General features: G+C 39.2%; 2 protein-coding genes across 4 annotated transcripts in view; one reads left to right on the top strand and one right to left on the bottom strand.

Moving 5' to 3' along the window:
- Nucleotides 1-9,511, bottom strand: part of SLC7A6 (solute carrier family 7 member 6) — a 29,753-nt gene extending 20,242 nt beyond the window's left edge. Inside the window, exons 1-3 of one of the 3 annotated variants that reach the window (XM_065641292.1) lie at nt 9,446-9,511; nt 3,948-4,011; nt 2,910-3,482 (exon numbers count right to left, since the gene is read on the bottom strand). In XM_065641292.1, coding sequence (XP_065497364.1) covers nt 2,910-3,482; nt 3,948-3,951 — 577 coding nt within the window. In that variant the 5' untranslated portion in view covers nt 3,952-4,011; nt 9,446-9,511. Of the gene's footprint in view, nt 1-2,909; nt 3,483-3,947; nt 4,012-8,268; nt 8,335-9,445 lie in introns of all 3 variants that reach the window. The other 2 variants (XM_065641294.1, XM_065641293.1) reach the window with 2 other exon arrangements.
- LOC135992227 (cuticle collagen 2-like) lies at nt 9,512-14,435 on the top strand. Its single transcript, XM_065641236.1, has 6 exons — nt 9,512-9,664; nt 9,762-9,864; nt 11,920-11,972; nt 12,877-12,906; nt 13,017-13,043; nt 13,893-14,435. The coding sequence occupies exons 1-6, from the start codon at nt 9,512-9,514 to the stop codon at nt 13,902-13,904; spliced, it is 378 nt and encodes a 125-aa protein (XP_065497308.1). The 3' UTR covers nt 13,905-14,435.
- The last annotated feature ends 6,706 nt before the right edge of the window (nt 14,436-21,141 follow it).

Raw genomic sequence — 21,141 nt, 5'->3', positions numbered from 1 at the left:
CTCCTTCTATCTCAAAATAAATCAGCAGCAGACCTATTTCACAAGATTGTAATGGAACCTGAAGTGAGACTTTCAGATTTCACAACTATTTTAGTAACAGTGGGTGACTAAACTCATATGATCAACTTTCCCAACAAGCACTTTTCAAGCTATTGTTGAAATACATTGTTCTCACGGGTATCAACATTTTGCTTTTGCATTTATTACTTTTTCCTCAAGTGGAGAGTCAGACAACCTCTGCCTGAACTCAAATGCTGAATATCGAATAGGATTCAGTATCTTCAGTATTCTTTACTGAACAAAATTCAGTGCATATTCTTCTTATCCAGATTATCATTATATTATTGACACTAACCCAGAAGTTTAAATATTTTACCCAAATCTTTTTTTTCCTCTAGCTAGTAAAAAAAAAAGCGGTTATATTCTACTGTACATTTTATCTCCAAACAATTTTCTTGTACTATGTGTTTTAAATATGCATATAACTAAAAACTATACTTGATAGTTTAAGGAGTAAGGTAGCAGCAAATCAAAATTAAATTAAAAGATGTGATAAAATATTTCCTTTCCCATAATCCAAGAATAACATGATACTGTTAAGATAAAAATGTACTTAGCACAGTTACTGAATAGAAAAGTAATAATTTTCATAAGCTAACAAAAGAAAGGTAATGATCTCAAAAGCACGGCACTAGTATACTAGACAGTCTGGCCAAGTGGAATAGCTGAGCCAGATTCCACTAAGCTTGGCAAGATGAGGGGAAAAAACCAGTTGTATCAAATTTCAGAGGTCAGGACTGCTGCAGCTCCCAAAGAGCCATCAGGAAAAAAACAACTCTGCTTGGTCTCATCTCAGCTCTTCAGTATTATTTTTTTAATGCAACTTTCATTAGCAGCAATTACTATTAATTTCTTATTTTAGTGAGTTGGGCTTGGTCTCTACTTCAGATTAAATGCTACTCTGTCTCTGATATCTTAAAAGGAAAAAAAAAAAAGATAAGAGTCTGAACAAGCCACATCCCCTCCCTCTTTGTCTTACTGAAATTATGATGTTTTCTTAACTTAATTATCATTTAGCTACTTAAAGTTCCTGAGAACTGCCAAGTTTAGTTCTGCAGCACCAGACACCACCTCATTTCCAAAATAAGTGATGAAATAATGCTGTATAACACTGACATTCACACTAGATCTAGTATTGTTATTACTACAGTGAAAAAAACAAACAAAAAGAAACCCCACAACAAACCCACTCATTCTCACATACAATCTGTACCTAATCAGTGTTCAGACTTTCACTCCCAGCAACTTCACTAATAAAGTGTTAATCTTATCCAGAGGTAAGGACATGACACAGAACATCAGCCCTGCTAGGTCAGGGAGAAGTGTAGGCTTTACCAGGAACAACTCAAGTTGTTGAGCAGGGTGAGAGTCTCAGCACTGATGCCTAGAACAGGGCAAGATAAGCATTTAAACCATAAAATGGACCATTAAAGTAAGTTGTTCCACCTACACAAGAGTGATATTGCTGCCACATATCTGCACTAACAAAAAAGGTGCTAAATCTCTCTTAGCAGCAAGTGTAGAGGACATGACATAGTCTTTCTACATACGCTATATAATAATTTTCATTGAATCACTACATCTTAATTTCTTGCTTTTTGATAAACTGTTTTTTATAAGGGCTAACTGCCTTCAGATGTGAGATATCTTAAATGGAAGAGCAGATGCCCTCACACTCCTGAATCTGTGCCAGGATACCTCGGAACAGGATCAATTTAATGAATGTGAACATCACACTACAGGTCCTTCATTTCTTTGCTGAAGTTGTTACAACATGTGGCCACACTTTTCTGGCAGGAGGAGGGAGATGAAGGGAACAGAACTGAATAAGCTGACAGCTTTTTGCAAGAAGTTTGTAATTATTCTTCCCACTAGCACATTAGCACTTTACCAACAAATTAACTTACAAAAATTGAAGGGGAAGCTATAATCTTCACGGTTAGTTTTAGAGGCCAAATATTTGAAACACGCACCACTGCTTTCCATGTCTTTGCCATCTTCTAGTCCTACATAGATAACTGTAATAAGGAACAACACTACAGCCATTTCAACACACTCTCTGTTGCCTCAAAAAGGAACCAGGTAGGAGCAGCACATCTCCTCCCTGCAGCATACTGTTGGCAGTAAAAACACCCAGGTTCTGTATTAGTTTTATGATAAGACCATCAGGTCAATAGGGACGGCAGACTCTACAGCACACAATGATGATCACTGCATGATGAAGGACGGCCAGCAGTCCTGATGTGAAGCATGTGGACAGTTGTTCCTCTATATTGACTAACAGAGCTGGCTATTTGATCACAAACATTTCGATGTTTTATGTGCACACAAAATTTCCACTTTTCAAAACAGCTTTACAACAGGTACTGTTGTACTGATGTCACAGTTAATCACAAGCATAAAGAATAGTCTTGAATGAATGACCTTTCTAAACCCTACCAGAGTAATTACTTAGGCATGTCTACGTTGAGAAGCTACTGTAAAATAAGTTACAGCAGAATTTATAGTGCAAGAGCTATTCTGCAACAACTCTTAGACCACACCAAGAATATCTTGAGGTTTGATTGAACATACCTCTCTGAGGGAAAAAAAACTTTTTCCCTCATTTTTCCCATGTAAGTAAACTTGGAAGAGTTAAATACCTTCTTCAGCTTTTGAATGAGAAAATGGTAATTCACTGACTGAATATCTGCAAGTTATTAATGTGCTGGAAATTGTTCTTTTCCCCACAGTAACTCAAAGTATTGCGGATTCAGTATGCAACAACACCTGGACTTCGTAGGGTTCGTTTCAATTAAGCTTAATCCTGGGTAAAAAAAATACCACAGTAAATTTCAAGAAATACTTACATTCACAGGCAGCTGCTATGAGACGGCAAGCCAAATATGGAGGATCACAAGAAGGGAAGAAAGGTTGAACTATGTAGTTAGCAAAGGTGATGGCAATAACTGCCTGACTAGTTGGCTCAACAATTAGGAGTGAGGTCCACAAACGAATAAAAGCAATGAAGCTCCCAAATGACTCCAAGATATATGCGTAGCTGGCTCCTGACTTTGTAATAGTGGTTCCAAGTTCAGCATAGCAGAGAGCACCAAACACTGAAAAAATCCCTCCAATTGCCCAAATTACTAGAGACAATCCATAAGATTTGCTGTAGATGAGAACTCCTTTGGGAGACACAAAGATACCTGAACCAATCATGTTGCCTACTATAAGGCTTATCCCATTTATCAAAGATATTTCTTTCTTCAGTTGCATTGTATTTTGGTTTCCATCCTGCATTTCACAGCTGTTGCTTGGATCTGTCCTGTCTGATTTATTGACGGGGCTGTATTCAGCCAGTGAACTAGGCGACTTCGTATAATCTGTCCTTTCTCCCATTGTGGAAAGACTGTGAATTCTCCACGACTCCAAATCACAATCTAAAACAAAACATAGACAGCTGAAATAATTATAATTTTTTTTTATCCCAGGACTTTCTGGCCAAATCTTCTTTCCACCTTTTCACCCTATGATTTACAAATGTAAATTGAGAAATTGCCTTCTGTTGCTTCATATGTTTCTTACACAAAGGTAAATTCATGCATAGTTAAAATAAACAGAAAGACCAAACAACACAGAGCAAGAGACAAATTCCAACATAACTTAAGCTGAGAAAGGAACTTCTGCCTTTAGGAAAACAACAACAAAACCAAACCAAACAAACAGAAACCCCAAAACCTAAGGGAAGTCACAATTAAGGTATTCCAATGTTGAAAAGGAAGAGCAGATAGAAGCAAAGAGAGGAGATATAGAAAATCAAGCACTGTAAGACCAAGCTGGAAGTTCCATGCATGAACACAGATCTACTGCAGTACTAAAAAAAATAAGGTAATTATTGTACTTACGCATGTAAGTTATGAATGATCCAATAACAGGTTGCACATGTTATTAGTGCAGTGTGGGCTCTTGCTAAGGACAATATGAAGATACACTTACTCCAGAACCCCTTTGATCCAACTCTCAACTTCTAACTGACACTATAATTCACTCTCTCCCTGAAAGTGTTCCCAGTTCCCACTGCCCCATTACTTGGAGTTATCTAAGACTGCAGGCTGTACATGAAAAAACCCACAAATAGTTTCCATCCGAATTCCTCCATTAGCAACTGTATTTAACAGTACATGATAACACAGAAATGAAATAATTTTTTTCCTCTGCTTCAGACCTGACTGTTTGGAAGAGCCACCTTCTTCTCCAGTCTCCAGGAAATCCTCCCATGCCTTCCAAAAGCACACTACTGCTAATAACATTTATTAGCACAAGAACATACTGATAGTTAGCACTAATTCTGAATAAGACCCGTTTTATAGAAGTTCAAGTAAGAAATAATCTATTCAAGGAACAGTCTCGTATGGAAATCAGCTTAAATTGCAAATGGTCCTTTGATTACTAGGTTATCAACTGCATCAAGAATAGGCCCTACATAATTACCAGAATGTACTACCACTCAATTTCCCTGCCCTTCATTAAACCCTCAGTGCATATGTTAGCCATTTACAATAGAAAAATTTGAAAGCGTGGGTCAATTAGAATAAGAGAGCTGATCTAGTGGAGAGGTGGAGATTACTATAAAGCCAACATTTGTATGCTACAGTACAGAAAACCTAACCTGACATCCCTGAACTAGAATAGTTGTAAAGATATGGAAATGCTAAAAGATTATTTTCCATCATTAAAAAAGTGGAACGGAGTGAAATGGAGTACAAATCATTTATTGAAACACATTACCTCATTCATCTCCAACTCATGAATCTTCTAGCTTTTTCCACATTAAAACAGAGACTGTATTCTTTTAAATAATGCAAAATGAGATCCTCAGTCTGTTTAGTCAGATGCCTTCTGATTTATTTTCCCCTCAATATTTCAAAGAAACACTTTAAAGATGGTTAATTACTAAATAAATATTTTATCATTTACATAAGTCAGCATCTTACCTAGTATCACACACACATAAGCCGTTAAATTCCACACTTTTAATTAGATTTAAAATTTTCAACCTTCCAGAAGCTAAACTCTACTATTTCAGAACTTGAAAGCTCTAGTGTTATAATGAGGCATATCAAAAAAATTAGACTAATTAGAACAGAGGGATCCACACAGTTTCTACAGATGAGTGTGCCCAAAACTGCAAAGGAAAATGAAAGAAAATTCAGCTCAGCAGTTGTTACTGGTTGTCCTTGTTATTTACTCTTCCATCTAACTTGTGCCAAATTCATTTGCAACCACACACTGGCTGACTTTCTGTTACTGGTATAGTAGACCTAAGTCTTCAAAAAGAAACGTGGCCTATGAGCTTGTAAGATTATTTTGTTTGCTTTCCAAGAGAAAGATGAGTTATTACTGTGTAAATAAGTAAATAATCAATTGCTAATATTATACACTCATCAGAAAGCATAGATATGTAAAACAGCAGGACAAATAATCAAAGCAGATGTCTTCATGACTAATTTGACCTTAAGAAGGTGGATTTAAAGAGAACTTGTGACTTGTAAAAATAATATTCAACTTCAAATTGTCTTTTCATTTCTATTTTGACTCAGACAGGACACTAGTTGAAAACGTATTTCAGAAGACAAATCACTCTGAACAAATGTCAGTGGAAAAAATACGAATACTACAGCTATTATTATGACATCTGACTGACAGTTTGAAAATATGCCATGTTCATTCTCAGCTCTTCCAACTAAAGCATAAAACTGAGTAACATGTTAAGAATTGACTTATAGATGTAAATCATAGCTTTATGATTTCTCACTCCATATATTCTAATCATCAATCCCATTTCTTCCTAGAACACCTTTGAAAGTACAGCTTGTTCAGATGCATAAACTTTGAATACTCAAGCATTTTGATTATTTGATTTGATGTGTTCACACACAGGCAGCTTTGCACTACCAGTCTGAAGTTCACAGGTACATTTAATTACTTGGAACTACAGACCCTGTCACTGTTCAAATGCCTTCACCTCAATTAGCAGCACGTGACTGCAGTTCTATACAATTTCCTTACTGATGACCTTGGCTGTTTCTTGCCCTGCTCTACCCAGGAAAAGAACAACCACAATCTCTCTCAGCCTAGCTTGTTTTGTCTCCCAGTACTCTTCCTTCTCTCCGAGTCTGCTTTCGTTACTCCCAACTTCAGGTATCTGCTGACAACTAGGATTTGCATGAAGGTGTGTGCAACAGCTGACTCAAGATCTGGCATTTTATTTTCTGCTCTAACCTTGTTTGTTTCATATCCTTGAAGCCTTCAGGGCAGGAATTGCATATTTGCCTGAGTTGTGTGCCTTATTACACCACTTCTATGATAGAAACAAAACTATTGGCAGGTTTTTTTCCTACAAGCACTTCACCTCATCTTAACTGAACTAAACTGAGCAGCTTTGACCAAATGGAAAACAAAACAAAATAAAAACAAAACACACCTACAAAGAAATAGGGAGTGGAGACTAGAGAAAACTGAAGCTATGTCAAGATTAGGAACACAGAGGAAAAAACACATACATTAAAATACATTATTCTGTCACAAGACCATCACTTCTGCGGAAGCAGAAGACAGGTGTGGAAGAGAGCACCCAGAAAGGAACAGTATATATTTTCTAACATACAACAATCCTGTAATACTGCAGCAAAAAACACTGTTAGAATGATCTCTAATGCTGCCAAAGCCTTGCTACAGGACTGCTATGGCTAACGCAGGCTTATGCCTTCACAGAACTAACATGTGGATTTCCTCATTGTTCACCCTTGTGCAATACAAAGTCTTAAGCTTTTTTTTGCTGATCGTTGCAGCTGCAAGGAATCTTTTTGCTGATAGCGCAAGATTTTTTTTTTTTTACTGAAATGACACTGCTGTTGATATAGAAATCTTTGACACGAAAGCACGACAGAGTGACCTGACAGTAGGAGTCCTTCATTGTCTCACCAAAAATACATATTCTGATAAGGCCTATCGCACTTCAGCCATGTACCAATGGAACTGATGAAGGTTAATGTGCAGTTAGCACAGTGCTAACACACTACAGGCTGGCCCTCCTTTAAGAGAAGGGAAAGAGGAACCATCTGCCAAGATCCCCCCTCTCCCACTGAGCAGGACAGCAGCTGACCGTCATTTGTTCAACTGGGGCTGAACCTGCAAGCTGGTTAATGACCTATGCGAAATACCAAACTGCTAAAAGCTCACGATGTTTTGCTATACACTTATACAATGCCTGTTCATCAGCAAAGATTTCTAGTGCCTCTATCTTTCGAAGTTGTCTTGCCTGCGTAAAACAGGTCTTGTTGTAACATTGCTTTACCTATATACTCCTATTTCTGAATGCAATGACTGGCATTTCGGGTAAGAGTGAAGACTGCCCTACACAGGCAAACAGCATGAAAGTCTTCAGAGAGTTAAGCACCAACAGAGCAAAGGTTCTAAGTCCCAGAAATGCCTATTCCTTGCAATGTATATAAATAGGCACTTCACAGTCTGAACATTTAAGTGGGAAAGGCTTAGAGTTGGCCTAGTATGTGTTTTTCTTGTTTCTGGTGAGAGAAGAACCACTTCCCTGCCATACATACCGTCAGCAGACAGGAAGCCCTCGCAACAAAAGCCATTCCCAATGTAAAGATCTAATCTGTTCAACCAAGTCTGTTGTGCTCACATAGGAAAACACACTATCTTTAGCCCTATAAAAACAACATAAGCCTTTAATCAAATAGAACTGGTTGTAACATTTTTTTAAAAAGGACAAGGTGTGTTTATCATGTAAAAAGGTACTAAAGAGAATTACTATATCAATTATCCACTTGATAGTCGATCAATGCTGGTAGTAAGTCCTGACTATACACACCCGTGACACGGCTGCACAAGAGATACTCAGTAAATAACACATAATATCCACATGTTCTGACAAATCCTGAATAAGATTATGAACATTAAATGAGGGAAAGACCTATAATCAGCTCACAAACATATATTCAGTTACAATACTTCAGACACTTTTCAAAATTTAAAGTACTTATCCTAGACAAATCCACCTCAGTAACATTAAGTTAGATTTTAAATCAAGTCACTTTAAAGTTAGAGGGCTGCACTAGCTACAAGTGAAAAATAACATGCCAATATATCCTTCACACTTCTCATTTATTTTTATATTTCCAAGGGAAAAAAATAGAAGCTCACAATTAGGGACTTCGTAGTAGACTGTCTTGATTTAGACTGAAATGAAGTTCAAAGTGCTCAAGGCAGCTGTAATTAGAGAAACACCTGGTGAAATGTATACAATAACCCCCAGTAAAGACAGAAGGGACAATGATAGAGTTTGTTAAAATAATTTATGTTGGAAACCTCTCAAAACGGAGAAGAGTAATGTCAGAAACCACATGCTTACTTAGAAATCTATACCCACGTGTACCCTTCAGCCGTAACTTACAGTCACACCTAATCAGATTGCATTTAATACGTATCACTTAAAAACCACACAGAACAATCAAAATCGCTACCAAATGCCAGTAAACAAAGCCATGCTCCCCTGAGGGCATTAGTAAACCTACTTCAGTTCTTCCTGAAAGCCAGTTATTAACAGAGCAGGTATAATTACACGTGCCTGTCACCAAAAAAAACATCCTGGTATAGAACCGACCTGAGCACCCATCCTCATACCCGCCTGCTGCCAAACTAAATAAAACACGTGGCTCCAGAAAACCACCCTCCAGTCGGGGTGTGCGCGACATGACGGGGCTGTCGCCGGCGGGAACGGCCTGAGGACGCCGGCCCTCGGGGTCCCGCCATGGGAGGGGGGATTTGGGCTTATTTCTCCCCTCGATGGCCGCTCCTCCCTCCCCAAGCGGTGGTTGCCCCGTTCTCTTTATAAAATAAGCGATGTTCAGACATAATCCACGCCGCCCGGACAGCCTGGGGAGGGTAGCGGCGGACACCTCAGGGCTGAGGCGCGGGGCAGCCGCTTCCCTCCCGGGGCTGTCAGGACTGAGGTACCCACAGGTGCTGGTGCTGAGGCACCCTTAAAAAAAAAAAAAAAGAAAAAAGAAAAAAATTTAAAAAATACACGGTATTTGTCGCACTGCCACCCCGCACACCTGCAGCCCTCAGCGGGCGCAAGACCAGCAGCCCCGGATGCTGTAGAGGAGGCGGAGGCGCCGGAAACCTTCGCGCCCGGCTCAGGCTGCGCTGCCCGCAGCCCCCCGCGCCCAGCCGGGCTGCCCGCCGCCCCGGCAGCCTGCCCGCCGCCCCGGCAGCCTGCCCGCCGCGGGACGGAGATCGCGCCCTGCGGCGGTGCCAGCCCCCCGGGCTTCCCGCAGGATCTCCCCGCCGGCTGTACCGGCGCGGCCGCCCGCGTTACCTCCGCTCCCGCCGGCCGCGCCGTTGCGTCTCGCGGGGATGCTCGCTCGTTGCCGCACGACACGTGATGGCGGCCGCTCCGCCCCGCCCCACGGCCCCGGGCGCGGCGCCGACGCCTCCGCTCCCCCTGACAGGAAACCGCTCGCCTCGTCTGCCTGAGGGAGACGCCGCCGGGCCCGGCTTCCCGCTCGGCCCCGCCGGGTTTACCTCAGCTCTGGGGGTGAGGAGGGTGGCGAGTCCTCTCCCCCACGCGGAATGGGCGATCGCTTCCCCCTCCTCTCACCGGGAACCATCCTTCTTCTTCCCTTTTTCCTCAGGCGCAAGATGGAGAAGAGGCTTTAGCGCTGACGGTACGAAAACGGCGCCTCAGCGGAGGAGCCGCGGGCCCGCGGCCTGTCCCCGGGGCGGCCGCAGGCGGAGGTCAGTCCTGCCCGCGGCCCGAGGGGACCTGTGGGTCCGGGGGACACGGAGCTCCTGCGGAACCCGGCGGGTGACACGGCACGAAGTTACATGCGCATGAGTTTGCTCGAAAATGAGGGGCCTTAGAGGGTCGACGCCCTTAGCTCTGATGGTATTTTGGGGTATGACTGCTAGGTGGTAAGTGCCAGTCGTAGTGGATCTGGAAATAAAAAGGGGACCCCTAAAATACCACCCTTAGCGTGTTCGTGCCCTCGAGAGGGGCACAGCCACACCCAAAGTTTGGCTGCAATAAAGTGCATCTAATGGATCTCTGAAAATGATGATTAAAAGTGCCCAGAGGTATCTGAAAATAATAGTGAGTAAGCAATTTGCTGTTCAGCAGGCTTATCTAGGGTAATGTAAGGAAAGTCTCCCTATTTTCCTTCATCTACCAGGTTAATATTTTAGCATGTCTAAGCCAGTGAAATATGGGCTACAGCCCCCTCTTAATGTTCTTTTAGTGCCCTTTTAGCTGTTCCCTGCTAGGCAAAGAAAAGGTCAGTGTCTGGAAAGACAATGGGGCTCAGGAGACATGATAGTCTTTGTCTTGCTCAAAACAATCTAATTATCCCTCCCCCAGTCCATGATTATTATCTACAGTCTCAAACAGATGACTCAGAGGTGGATGTTTTCCATAGGATATACTGGGGAAAAAAACCTTAAGGACAAAAAAAAAAAAAAAATTCACCTATGAATGTGCCAGTAAATGCGATGGTGGAGTCCAGTCCTATTGCCATGTGGCTTACATTTCTCATTTCCATGCTACTTCCTTTCTCAAAGCTTGCTTTTTTTTTAACTTCATTGCCGCAGACAATCAGCATACAAAGCAACTGCTGCCTTCCTCTGCATCTCCAGATATTCCTTACATTGTGTTTGGACAACAATGAATGAAGAAAGTTTTGTTAGAAGTTGGCTTTTTAAGTGCACGTATGGGAGAGAACTACATTAGACTTAATTTCCAAACTATACAGCAAAACAAACTGTCATTTGCAGGTCATAATCTGAAGGACTTTGATCATCTCAACTCGTTAATTAACTTTGTTTCAACATTTTGTTTGGCTTTTGTTGTGTTTAGGTCTTGTGCAAGTGCGTGTAGAGGTAACTACACTAAATATATTACCTCCTAAAACTGACAGTGTTGCAAAGCAGCAAACAAAACCAGTCTGCCTTCTTCTGGGAGCTTAACAGCCCTGATATGTGACTTCTTTGTTTTTAAGCCTCATATACAGAACCGATAGAAGATAACTAGGTACGGAAAACTGTACAAGACATCCCTGGAATATACCTCAAGTTTGTACAATATGAAACTGCTGTTATAAAGATAATATGAACCAGAAAGCAGTTATTAGATGGTAGTAGTGTTTAGTCATCGTTACAAATATGGATACTGCTCTATTTTCTGTAATACTAACACAGCATCTTTCAGGTAGATGGATACTTGCAATGGTCGTCTCGCAGCTTAATCAAGAAATCGATTCAGTGTGAATATAAAATACGGAGTTGATTTCAGTTATTGCTAGACTGCCTTTTGACTTCTCTCGTAAATTGAATCTACTGGAGACAACACTCATTCTTCCAAAAAATGGACTCATGAGCTGATTATAGATTTGCCTTTAGGAACAAGAAATAGGTGAGAGATGAAGAGACAGAGGAAACAAGTTATTAGGCGTATGCTGGAAGTATAGCTGATGACATTTTATTTTAGAACCTTGAAAGAGATTTATTGGAAAAAATGCCCATTTGGGGATTTCAAAATAGAAGTTTACCCTTTGAGTTCTGAGAACTTACAGTATCGGAGAGGTTGGTATGAAAGACCCAGGTTAGACATCATCGTAAGGCTACTCGATGCTTCTAAAGTGTTTGCAAGTGACCAGAAACAAACTTTGCAATAATCATCCAAATAAATATGTTTGTCGGTTTGGGCAAGGTTCATAACTTTTTAAATTACTTCTTCAGTTTTACTGTGGAAGGCTAATGTAAGTCTGGACTCCTTTATTTATTGTCTTCTTGGTACAGATTACCTCTACAAACTGTATGTCTCATCCCTGATTCTCCAGAAATGGCCACTGGTAAGTTACATTCATACAGGAGTGTGCATTCTCTAAGCACTAGCAGAGAAAACCTTAAAAAAGACTTTGTTTCCACTAGGATTTTATCTGATACTAATTTAATCAAGTTAACATCACACCTCATTTAGCTACTGAGAACAAAGTCAAACTGAGTTTTGGTAAGTCTGAGTTTTGCCCTGTCTGCTTTTTCTCTCTGACTAATATTTCCACTTAAAAACATCTTAGAAAATGTAGTTCAACTCAAAAAACTTGAAGAATAAACAGATTAAATACCCTTAAGCAAACAAAATTGAACTTGCATCAGACTAAGGGAAACCAAATCCACAGGATATTCATTAAATGGTTTTAGAACATGACAAAGCCAAGGCAAAAATTGCTGTTAAATCTAAGTGAATCTGAAGCCAAATCATCGGCTTTGTGCTTGTTAGCAAGTTAGTTCTGATGTGCAGGGTGAATTTAAGCATGTCCTTACTGCATAAGTCCCCCAAGAATGTGTCGCTCTGTATTTAATTCATGGAAGAATGGGCACGTACTGAGCTTCTTAAAGGTCAATATTGAAGGTGTGTCATATATATATAAGTAGTGCTCATTGCTACGTGGAACTTGTCCTATTAACTGCCATGGAGATGTTGCTTCCAGCCATGTGTTGGTTACTTTTGAAATTTTGTAACACAGAGTGAGTCTTGGGACCACTCTCATGCTTCTTTTGAAATGGACATCCTGTGGACACAGGAGTTATTTGTAGGCATCATAAAATTATTCGGGACAGCAAATCAGTGTCTTTAGCCAAATCTCAGCACATGACAATTTTTATAAGTACTTAAAAGCAGAGATTCTTTTTAGTAGTTTTCAAACTTCACCATCTCAAACAACAGTGTCAAGCATGTACTCTGTTGTCTTTCAGGAGACCAAGAAAAACAGCTCAAAAATGAGTGTAAGTGCCTCTGTTTCTTTTCATTGGTTAAAGCTGAGTGACTTTGTTTACAAAAACAAATTAGCTGATCCTTTGCCCCTTCTTTTTACCTTCATCTTTCCATTATACAGATTTCTGCTGTAGGTGTTTTAAGCAGAGTAAGTATTACTTATAAATGAGAGTGACTACAAGCACCAAAATAGTAGGCAATTAAAAAAAAAAGTCTAAATTTAGGGTACTAAATTTATCTTCCCCTGCTCCTAGCTGCGTATCTCCTCCTCCTCCTCCTCCTCCAGCATTTGACTGGCTCTGACACTTGCCTGGCCCCCTCTGAGCCAATTCTGTTCACTAAGCTGGCAGAAAACAATACTTATGTGGAGGTTAGTTTTTTGCTATCATAATTACAATAGTACAACTATGGAGTAAGCTAGGAGCAGAGAGAAAAGGAAGAGAAGGAGGTAGTGGAAAAATATCCCTTTTAAGGACCAGAAACTGTGGGATGGCTCTGTCTTGTCCAACTGCACTCTTAATTGAAGACTCTGAAAATTAGCATTGGGCATTCTTTTATGGAAAACTTGTCTTCTCTAAATACCTCATGTTTTTCCCAGTCAATTTTAGGGGTTTATTTGGAAAAAATAATCCTCTGTAGATATTTTTAAATAAAGCATTTTACTTAATTTTTTAGACAACTAAATCATTCAACTTTGAGACCCTACCCTTGATGATCCAAATTGTCTTATCTATGTTTAATTAACTTCATAAGGACCTGGCTATTTATTAATGAGAGTGGGTGAGTCACTGTCTTCATTTTCTTGGAAAACAACATAGGAGTTAGAATCATTGTTTCACCAAGACTTAAAAAGCTGTAAGGATTTTTAAAGATAATGCTGTTTGCCTGTGTCTTTTTTGAAGGGTAATAAAAATGGTTATGTATAAAAAGAAGCTAAGGAGGATTTCTAGCTGTAAAAAATAGCTTCTTAAGAATAAAAATTTTTTTCTTGTTTCAGGTCCCAGATTAGTATGTGGGTATGCACAGATGATGAAGCCCTTAGTGGTAGCATTTGTAACCCACTTGCATAGTATTTAGATAAATTTCTTTTGGACAAGACAGTTTGAAGACATCTGTTGGGGTTTTTTGTGTGTGTTATGCAACTCTAAGCCTTCTAATACGACTGCTCAAACGTTCTTCAAAACAGTGAAGTTCCTTTCTGTTACAGATTCCGCTGTATTATTGTCAGTCCTTTCTATACTCCCTCACTTGCAGTACCTCTCTCTCTGTTTAAAAGCAGGAGTATGGAAGCTTAGAAGATTCTGATAATACTCAGCAGTAGTTACACTGATACCCTGTTTGCAAGCAGCTAGTTACTGGAGGCTGGAGCCAATGTCACAATTTCGTTTGTATTATCATGCTGAGTCCAAACTTTGCAATTTAAATTCAACCAGATGTTCCTTAGCAGAGCTGCTTTGGATCCAGCGTGCCACAGTACAACCCCACTGATGTATCTTTGCTTTTAGTGCACTCCTGTTAACTTTTCTCCCAATTACTGAATTACCCTGAAGTGTTTGTACAATACAAATAAATTTATACCTTTTAGAAAAGAGTTCCGTCCCATTTTATTTATTTATAATAGCACAATACTTTACAGTGGTGGGAACAATTGCTGGGTAAACAGATGATAAGGAGTCTGTTCCCAAAACTTTCAGACTTCTGCCAAATTTTGTAGTTGTATTTGCTCCAAATTTAGGGTGTCTTTAAAACTAAAGTTTTCCAAAACATAAACCCAAAGACCTTTCTGTATAGATTCTCACACAATGTATGCAAATCAAATATGCATATGTATGTTGACCTGAATTAATACAGTTTGCCTATAGAGTGAACAGATTAATGAGTACTCATTTAAACATGGAAATGGTGAGAGTTAAACAAGTTCTGATTCTAATGTTTATATAGCATAGGCATTCATTGTAAAATAAACAAAACCATGTTGTTTCACAAATATGAGATCAGAACCGCCTTGATGTTTTTGCGAGTACTTGCCAAAGACTGCGTATTCCATGAGCAAGAGTTTCAGAATGTCTCAATATTTAAAGTACACCTTAAAAATTGACATGTAAAATATTTTAATGTTAAGAGAGTCTTGAAGATTGGGAAATTGCATTTTATTGAAATACAGCAGGATTTATTGCCAGTCTGTTTGCCTTTGGAGTAAATAGGATAGCCCTATTAATGGATTTAGTCTTTTGTCTGCCAGCACACTTGTTCCAATTTCTAATCCATTCTTTGCTAATATTAGAAGGTATTCAGCCCTAAAATTAAAATTATGGTTGGCTTTGCTAAATTATCGGAAATGATTTCTCAGCAGTCCATTTGTGTGTGTTTTGCACTTTGCTCCTTTGTTCCACACTTGGCTCTTGATTACTTGGTGCATACAGTTTCCAACAGAGCAAATCATAGTGGACTAATTAAGAGCTATGAAGAGTTTCACAAGTTATGCAAGATCCCCACAACTATGAAAAGCCTTTTCAGCTCCCCAGTCACATACTGTGAAGTGCCATAAATCAAACTTTTGAAAACAAAGTTGTGCTGCAGAGACTTAGAGGTATAGTTTAGTTCCAGCAGGAAGTAGTTACTGTTGTTAAAGTTCACTGCTGTTGGTTTTTTTTTTCCCAGTACTATTTTTCTTAGTTTAAATCCTGCAAGCTGAGAGCATTATGAATACCAGTAACATTGATTTAATGAGACATGATCACTTATGCAACATTGGTGACATTGTTGTCTTTATATTCACATTAATCTGGAAGAGTAAGTGAAGGGAGAGCAAGCACTTGAGCTTCTATGTCAGAGCTCAGTATGATAAAGGAAACTAAACCTCCCAGTGATAAATGTTATATTACTGTTTGTGGAGGTCAAGGAGATATTTTTACCTCAGTGTCACTAGTATGGGAAAACTTGGAAGACCTCAGCTTATTCTGAACCCATAGGAGATGGCCAGGTTAATTGTTAAGATGGGTCATCAATGTCATTTCAATGTCCTGTAAGTGTCCTCACCTCACACTTAAATCAGGTGATCATGTAGGTTGCCCAGCGTCACACTGCATCAACAACTCTGTCCTTGTTGCAAAGGACGAATTTTATTACTGAAGTGTTGTATCACTGGAGAAATTGTTCTTTTGAATTATTCTGTGCTGGAGTAACACACATTATGGTCATCCATAATCTTTTTTCATTAATACAAAAAACAAAGACAGGTTTACATGAGATGGCTGTACTGAAACAATCAGAAGACAGCTGCATTGCATGCTCTTGGAGTTAAATTCAGTATATTCTGCGCAGTAAAATTACAGCTGTGAAATCGTGATAATTTTATTTTGTTCTTTAAGAAGGCTTCTTTTGTCCAGGAAAAAACATCTGTGATAAAATAGCCAGCTGTAAAAACAGGCAAGAAAAATCCTCTCTACATGCTCAAGCATACCTTAAAGTAACAAATCCGTAGTGAATCTTCCTTTACCTCTGCAGTTGTCACTATGCACAGTAATTGGTACAGTTAATTGGCACTGTTATAAGCAGGAGAGGCCTGGCCGCAGTATATGGATCTTCTCTTGCTACCAAAGATGAACATTAAGGAACACTGAACAAGTGACAGCTTTCAGTGCTGGGGGCTGGTTTGGGCAAAGAAACTGAGAGTTGCTATCAGATTAAGAAAAAAGCTAAGAACAAATTAAATTGCTATATTGATATACTAGTAATGAAATAACAGAAAACATTCCTACTGAACACATTAAAATGTAACAGCTGAGGAGTTCAAACTCTGTTATTTGTCTTCTATAGAAAATGAAATCAAAGACTATCCAGTTTTGGTTTTGAAAGACATGGTAATATAAGACAGCGTCCAGATCTCTCTTCTCTCGAATCTTTCATTAATTCTATACCTAAGTGAGAGATTTTTTTAAAACAAATATATCTACAGCTTTGAATACCAGCATACAGTGGGTTTTAGCAGAGAGAAGAGGTTTTAGCCAGAGATGCCAGGCTGCATCTGAACCAGCTCTGCAGGACGCAGCGCAGAAGGGAGGAGACAGGAGGATTGGCTTGTTTTGCAGAAACCTTCCCTGAGTTGAAATATTTCTTTGGCTGTAAATCTTTTTGTCTCGTACAGGGTTTAGTAAAACTTGTCTGAGACATGCAGTCTATCAGAAAAACAACCAAATTTCTGGTGTGAGGTCATACCAGTTCAGCACAAATAATGTTCAACTTTTTTTTCTATGATTTTGTTTGTATTTTTCACATTGTATGTTTTAAGTTTTTATGTTCCTGTGGTTTCATGCAAAAAGACGGAGGAAATATATTAACATGAAGAAAATCCCATTGTAAAAATAGACAAAGTGGCTCTCTCAGCAAACCTTTAAGGGATTGACAGAAATCTTGCTTGATAAAGATTGCCTTTTAATAAAGATGGAAAAGATTTTCGTTGTATTTGAGAGAAGATGACGAACTGTTATCTGCAGAGAAGCAAACATGTAGGAGCGCCTTCTTTTCTTTTTAGAATTCACAGAAACACTGTAGAAGGTGGAAACAATCCCTGGGACTCTCTAATTCAGGTTTTCTCTATTCCATCCTCCTGCTGGCTGACTTGCTAACAGGCGCATGACTTCAGAGAGAGATTTTAGTGAAATAAATAGTGATTGAGTTACAGAGCAGTTATAAATATTCATGCTATTTAACACCCAGCAAAAAGACATTCATTTCTCCCTTAAATCACTTCAAGCATTTGTATTTTGCATAAATAAACTGAACAGGCCAAGGGAAAAGTCTTAGCAAATCACTTGTTTATATTAATTTTGTCAACTAAAGCACTCTGGCTCAGGTTAAAAAGTTCCATGAATATTGCTAATTGCTCTGGGTGTGGGAAAGGAGTCTGCCTTCATAACAGCCTTTAAATCTTCTTGAGCACTGGCTTGAAAGCCACTCCAGAATCATAAAGCCGCAAGACCAGACAACTGGTTGATACCAGGTCCTGTTTCATCACCACATGTTCGCTGCCTCTGCTCCAGACTCCTATCTTCCCTTCGCCTCCTGTTTGCTAGACCAAACACACACGATTTTATCAACTTGTCCCTACTTGTCAGGTTTTCCCACTGCTTATCAGCCTTCCTCTCTCTTCTGGGCTCTCCTCAGTCCGTGCTTAGAGCCGAATACGCTTTTCCAGCTAAACCATTGTCAGCGTGGAATGGAAAACTACGGTTCCTTCGGCACCTTGCATGCACACAGAGACCGTGGCAGGCACTCACCTCTGTGTTTTCCTTCCAGTTTCCTGTTCTTTTGCGACAGGATGTTATCACAACACATCTAAGTGGCATTAAGACAGTTCTGTTGAAAACATATTTTGCAGCTATTCCAAGGTCAAAAGTCTGGCACTTTTCCCCTCCCCCTCGTTATATTCCTTAGTCACTTCTCTCAGCTTTTTTTTTGTTTTTCCCCCAGGTAACATTCTACTGAGTTGAAAAAAAATATTTGATCCTTTTTGGCCAACAAAAGAAAGCAAATATAATGTTGGCAGTTATTCTGTTACCTATGAAACCTAAAGAAAGGACTAATTGTACAGAACTTTCTGGAGTACAGCCAGGTTACTTCTGAAAGGGTGAAATTCTGCTGCGCTTTCTGCTCGTATGGATATTGCTGTTGCTATGTGGAAAGTTCACAACCAACATTTGGAAACAGATGTTGAAAGACTTTGGAATGTTATCACATTTCAAGGGGTGAAGAAGTTTCTATTCTAAATCACTAACCGCGATCTAATTCAGCCTGGGTGAAGGATTCCACAGTTTCTTCACCTGATGCATCTCTTACTTCTGTGGAAGAGGAAACATCAATCTGAAAGCCCAGGAAAGACGGCAGTTTGAGGCTATGGGTCTCTCTAACTCTTACTTGGGAAATAAAGGCAGGAAATAACAAAATACTGATCACAAATTTCTGTCACATCCGCACAAGTGCTGGAAGTTGTACATCTGAGCTTCTTGTCTGTCATTTTTGTCACGTTGGGATTAAAGAAAGTACAGTGCTGCAACTACCAGCAGCCTGTCCTCAACACAAGCAGAATATAACTGTGCAATTAATGTTTTCTTGCTGCTATGATAACTTTAATGTAACACAAATAACTCATTAAATATGTTCTTTGCAGACCTTGTCAGGTAGTTTAATTTATGGTGGACTTACCTTCAAAATCCAGGATTTTTGTTTAACTCAGCTGACATGCCAGCTGACAAGTCAACCGTGCACGCAGTAAAGGGAATGTAGTACCCGGCAAGGCAAGCAAGGGATTACTTCCTTTGATAAAGAACAAAATCAGCACTATGCTCAGGCCTTTTGAGCTCCAGTATGTTTTGTGAAGGGGATAGGAATAGAATGAAGGGGAGTATTTCCAGCACAAGACAAGATTTCTTGATGCATAAAAACCCCAGCAGTCTTAGAGACAACATATATTAGTTGGGGAGACCATAGTTCATAGCTGTTTAGCACTATAATTGATAAGTAGCAGTAAAGAAACATAAATACTCTGTGCCCATGCTGATGGTGTTCGGGTCCTTCTCTAACATACTGGTCCCACAAGTATTTATATATGCACCGAACCTTCCTTAGAAATCTTAATTAGTTCAAGTAACTAAAGCTGTGCAAGCATGGAAGTGTTTACAAGGTTGTGTAGAATTCAGACTTGATGAAAGTCCTTGAGGTTTAGTATGTTTTGTTTAGTGCTTTAGTTTTTGTACATTTTAGACTACCTACCTGGTGTAAAATGCTTCTGTGTACGTTAGCAGTCGATTTTTAAATTTTTTGCATATTAGCATTTTATGAATATATACTTGTCTTCCTCTGTTCTCTGGAACTCTGTTTTAACGGGCATTGGTGACAACTATTGAATGGTATTTATAGCTTTGTTTGTTTTGCTCTCTACTGGAAGGACTAATCTTAGACAATTCATCCCATTACCTCAGATTAATTTTCCACAAATTAACCTCAAATTCTAGTGCAGACATTCTTACATTGCAGGAAGTATCCCAGCTAAGATAAAGGAGGTGTATAGATAGGAAAAAGGGCAAGGGACAGTAATCTTTTTACAAGTCAGCAAAAGCTAGCTGCAACCAGCACCAAGAAGAAAAACATATTACAATCAAGACAGAAAAATAACTATCTGCCTACTCCACTTACTGTTCCTTTAATAAATCTAAATAGCTTCATGGACTTTTAATACAACTTATCATTTTTAACATCTATTAATTCTAGTTTGGTTTTTTGTTTGTTTGTTGTTGTTTGTGTGGTTTGGGTTTGTTTGTTTGTTTTGTTGGGTTTTTTTCCTAAGTAACTGCAAGACAGAGTTTTACCGATCACTTTGTATGGTCAGTCCTGAAGTGACTTGTTTTTATTGTTTTCTTTGCTATTTTCTAGGGTTACCCATGTTTTCTATTTCCTTCCTAGGGCTCTAGATGTTTTTCAGATTAAAGCCTTGTTTCTTCCCATAGATGCTAAAGAACATTTTGATTCTTCTATTTTTCTCTTGCTCAGTGTCATTCTAAATTGCGTTGTGACAGCAAGAGAGCTGCAGAACAGAGAAGGACGATAGAAATCTCGGCTAAAGAATTAGCTGAATACAAGCAGAATACCATAAGCTTTAAGCAGTTTGATATTTCACATCAGTGATCAACACGTTACATTAATGTCTTTGTTACATAGCCAACACGTTATAAACCTAAGAGTGTGTAATTTTGGTGAGACAAGATGAAATGATGCTAGTTTCAAGTCACTGTAGTCTAGTTTTGTATCAAAACTTTTTATATCAACAGCAGTTTCATTTCAATAAACTAGTAGCATCCCTTCAAATACTACACTTAAATATTCCCAACAGCTGCAGCTGTCAAACCCTAATATTTAAATGTTTATGTTACACAAGAGAGAGTTATGAAGTGGTCCATGCATGTGGCTACATCAACTTAAGTATGTTTATAGCAGGGCTTTGGCAGTAGTATAACTAGTTAGGACAATACTTTTAGCCAAAGTATCAATTAAAAAAAATCTAACCATACATTGATTACAGTTGAGCAAGGTGGCAAAAATCTGATTGTGGATAGAGTTAACTATTAGGCAACATAGTTAAAGAATTCTGTTCAGGCTCTTTTGAACATGAAGTAGCAAGTTTTCCTTTGTTTTGCAATTGGTTGCAAACTGTCTTATTGGGTTATCTTTAAAAAATTTGAGTAAGCATG

The sequence above is a fragment of the Caloenas nicobarica genome, chromosome 9 (assembly GCF_036013445.1).
Source record: "Caloenas nicobarica isolate bCalNic1 chromosome 9, bCalNic1.hap1, whole genome shotgun sequence".
Lineage (NCBI taxonomy): Eukaryota > Metazoa > Chordata > Aves > Columbiformes > Columbidae > Caloenas > Caloenas nicobarica.
This window is presented reverse-complemented; position numbering and strand designations above follow the sequence as displayed.

Bases quoted from the DNA above. Each gene is read 5' to 3' on its own strand.
- LOC135992227 (XM_065641236.1), top strand. From the start codon at position 9,512: ATGGCGGCCGCTCCGCCCCGCCCCACGGCCCCGGGCGCGGCGCCGACG. The intron at 11,973-12,876 runs GTAAGTTACATT...GTTGTCTTTCAG, and splicing joins TTCTCCAGAAATGGCCACTG to GAGACCAAGAAAAACAGCTC. The intron at 12,907-13,016 runs GTAAGTGCCTCT...TCCATTATACAG, and splicing joins AAAACAGCTCAAAAATGAGT to ATTTCTGCTGTAGGTGTTTT.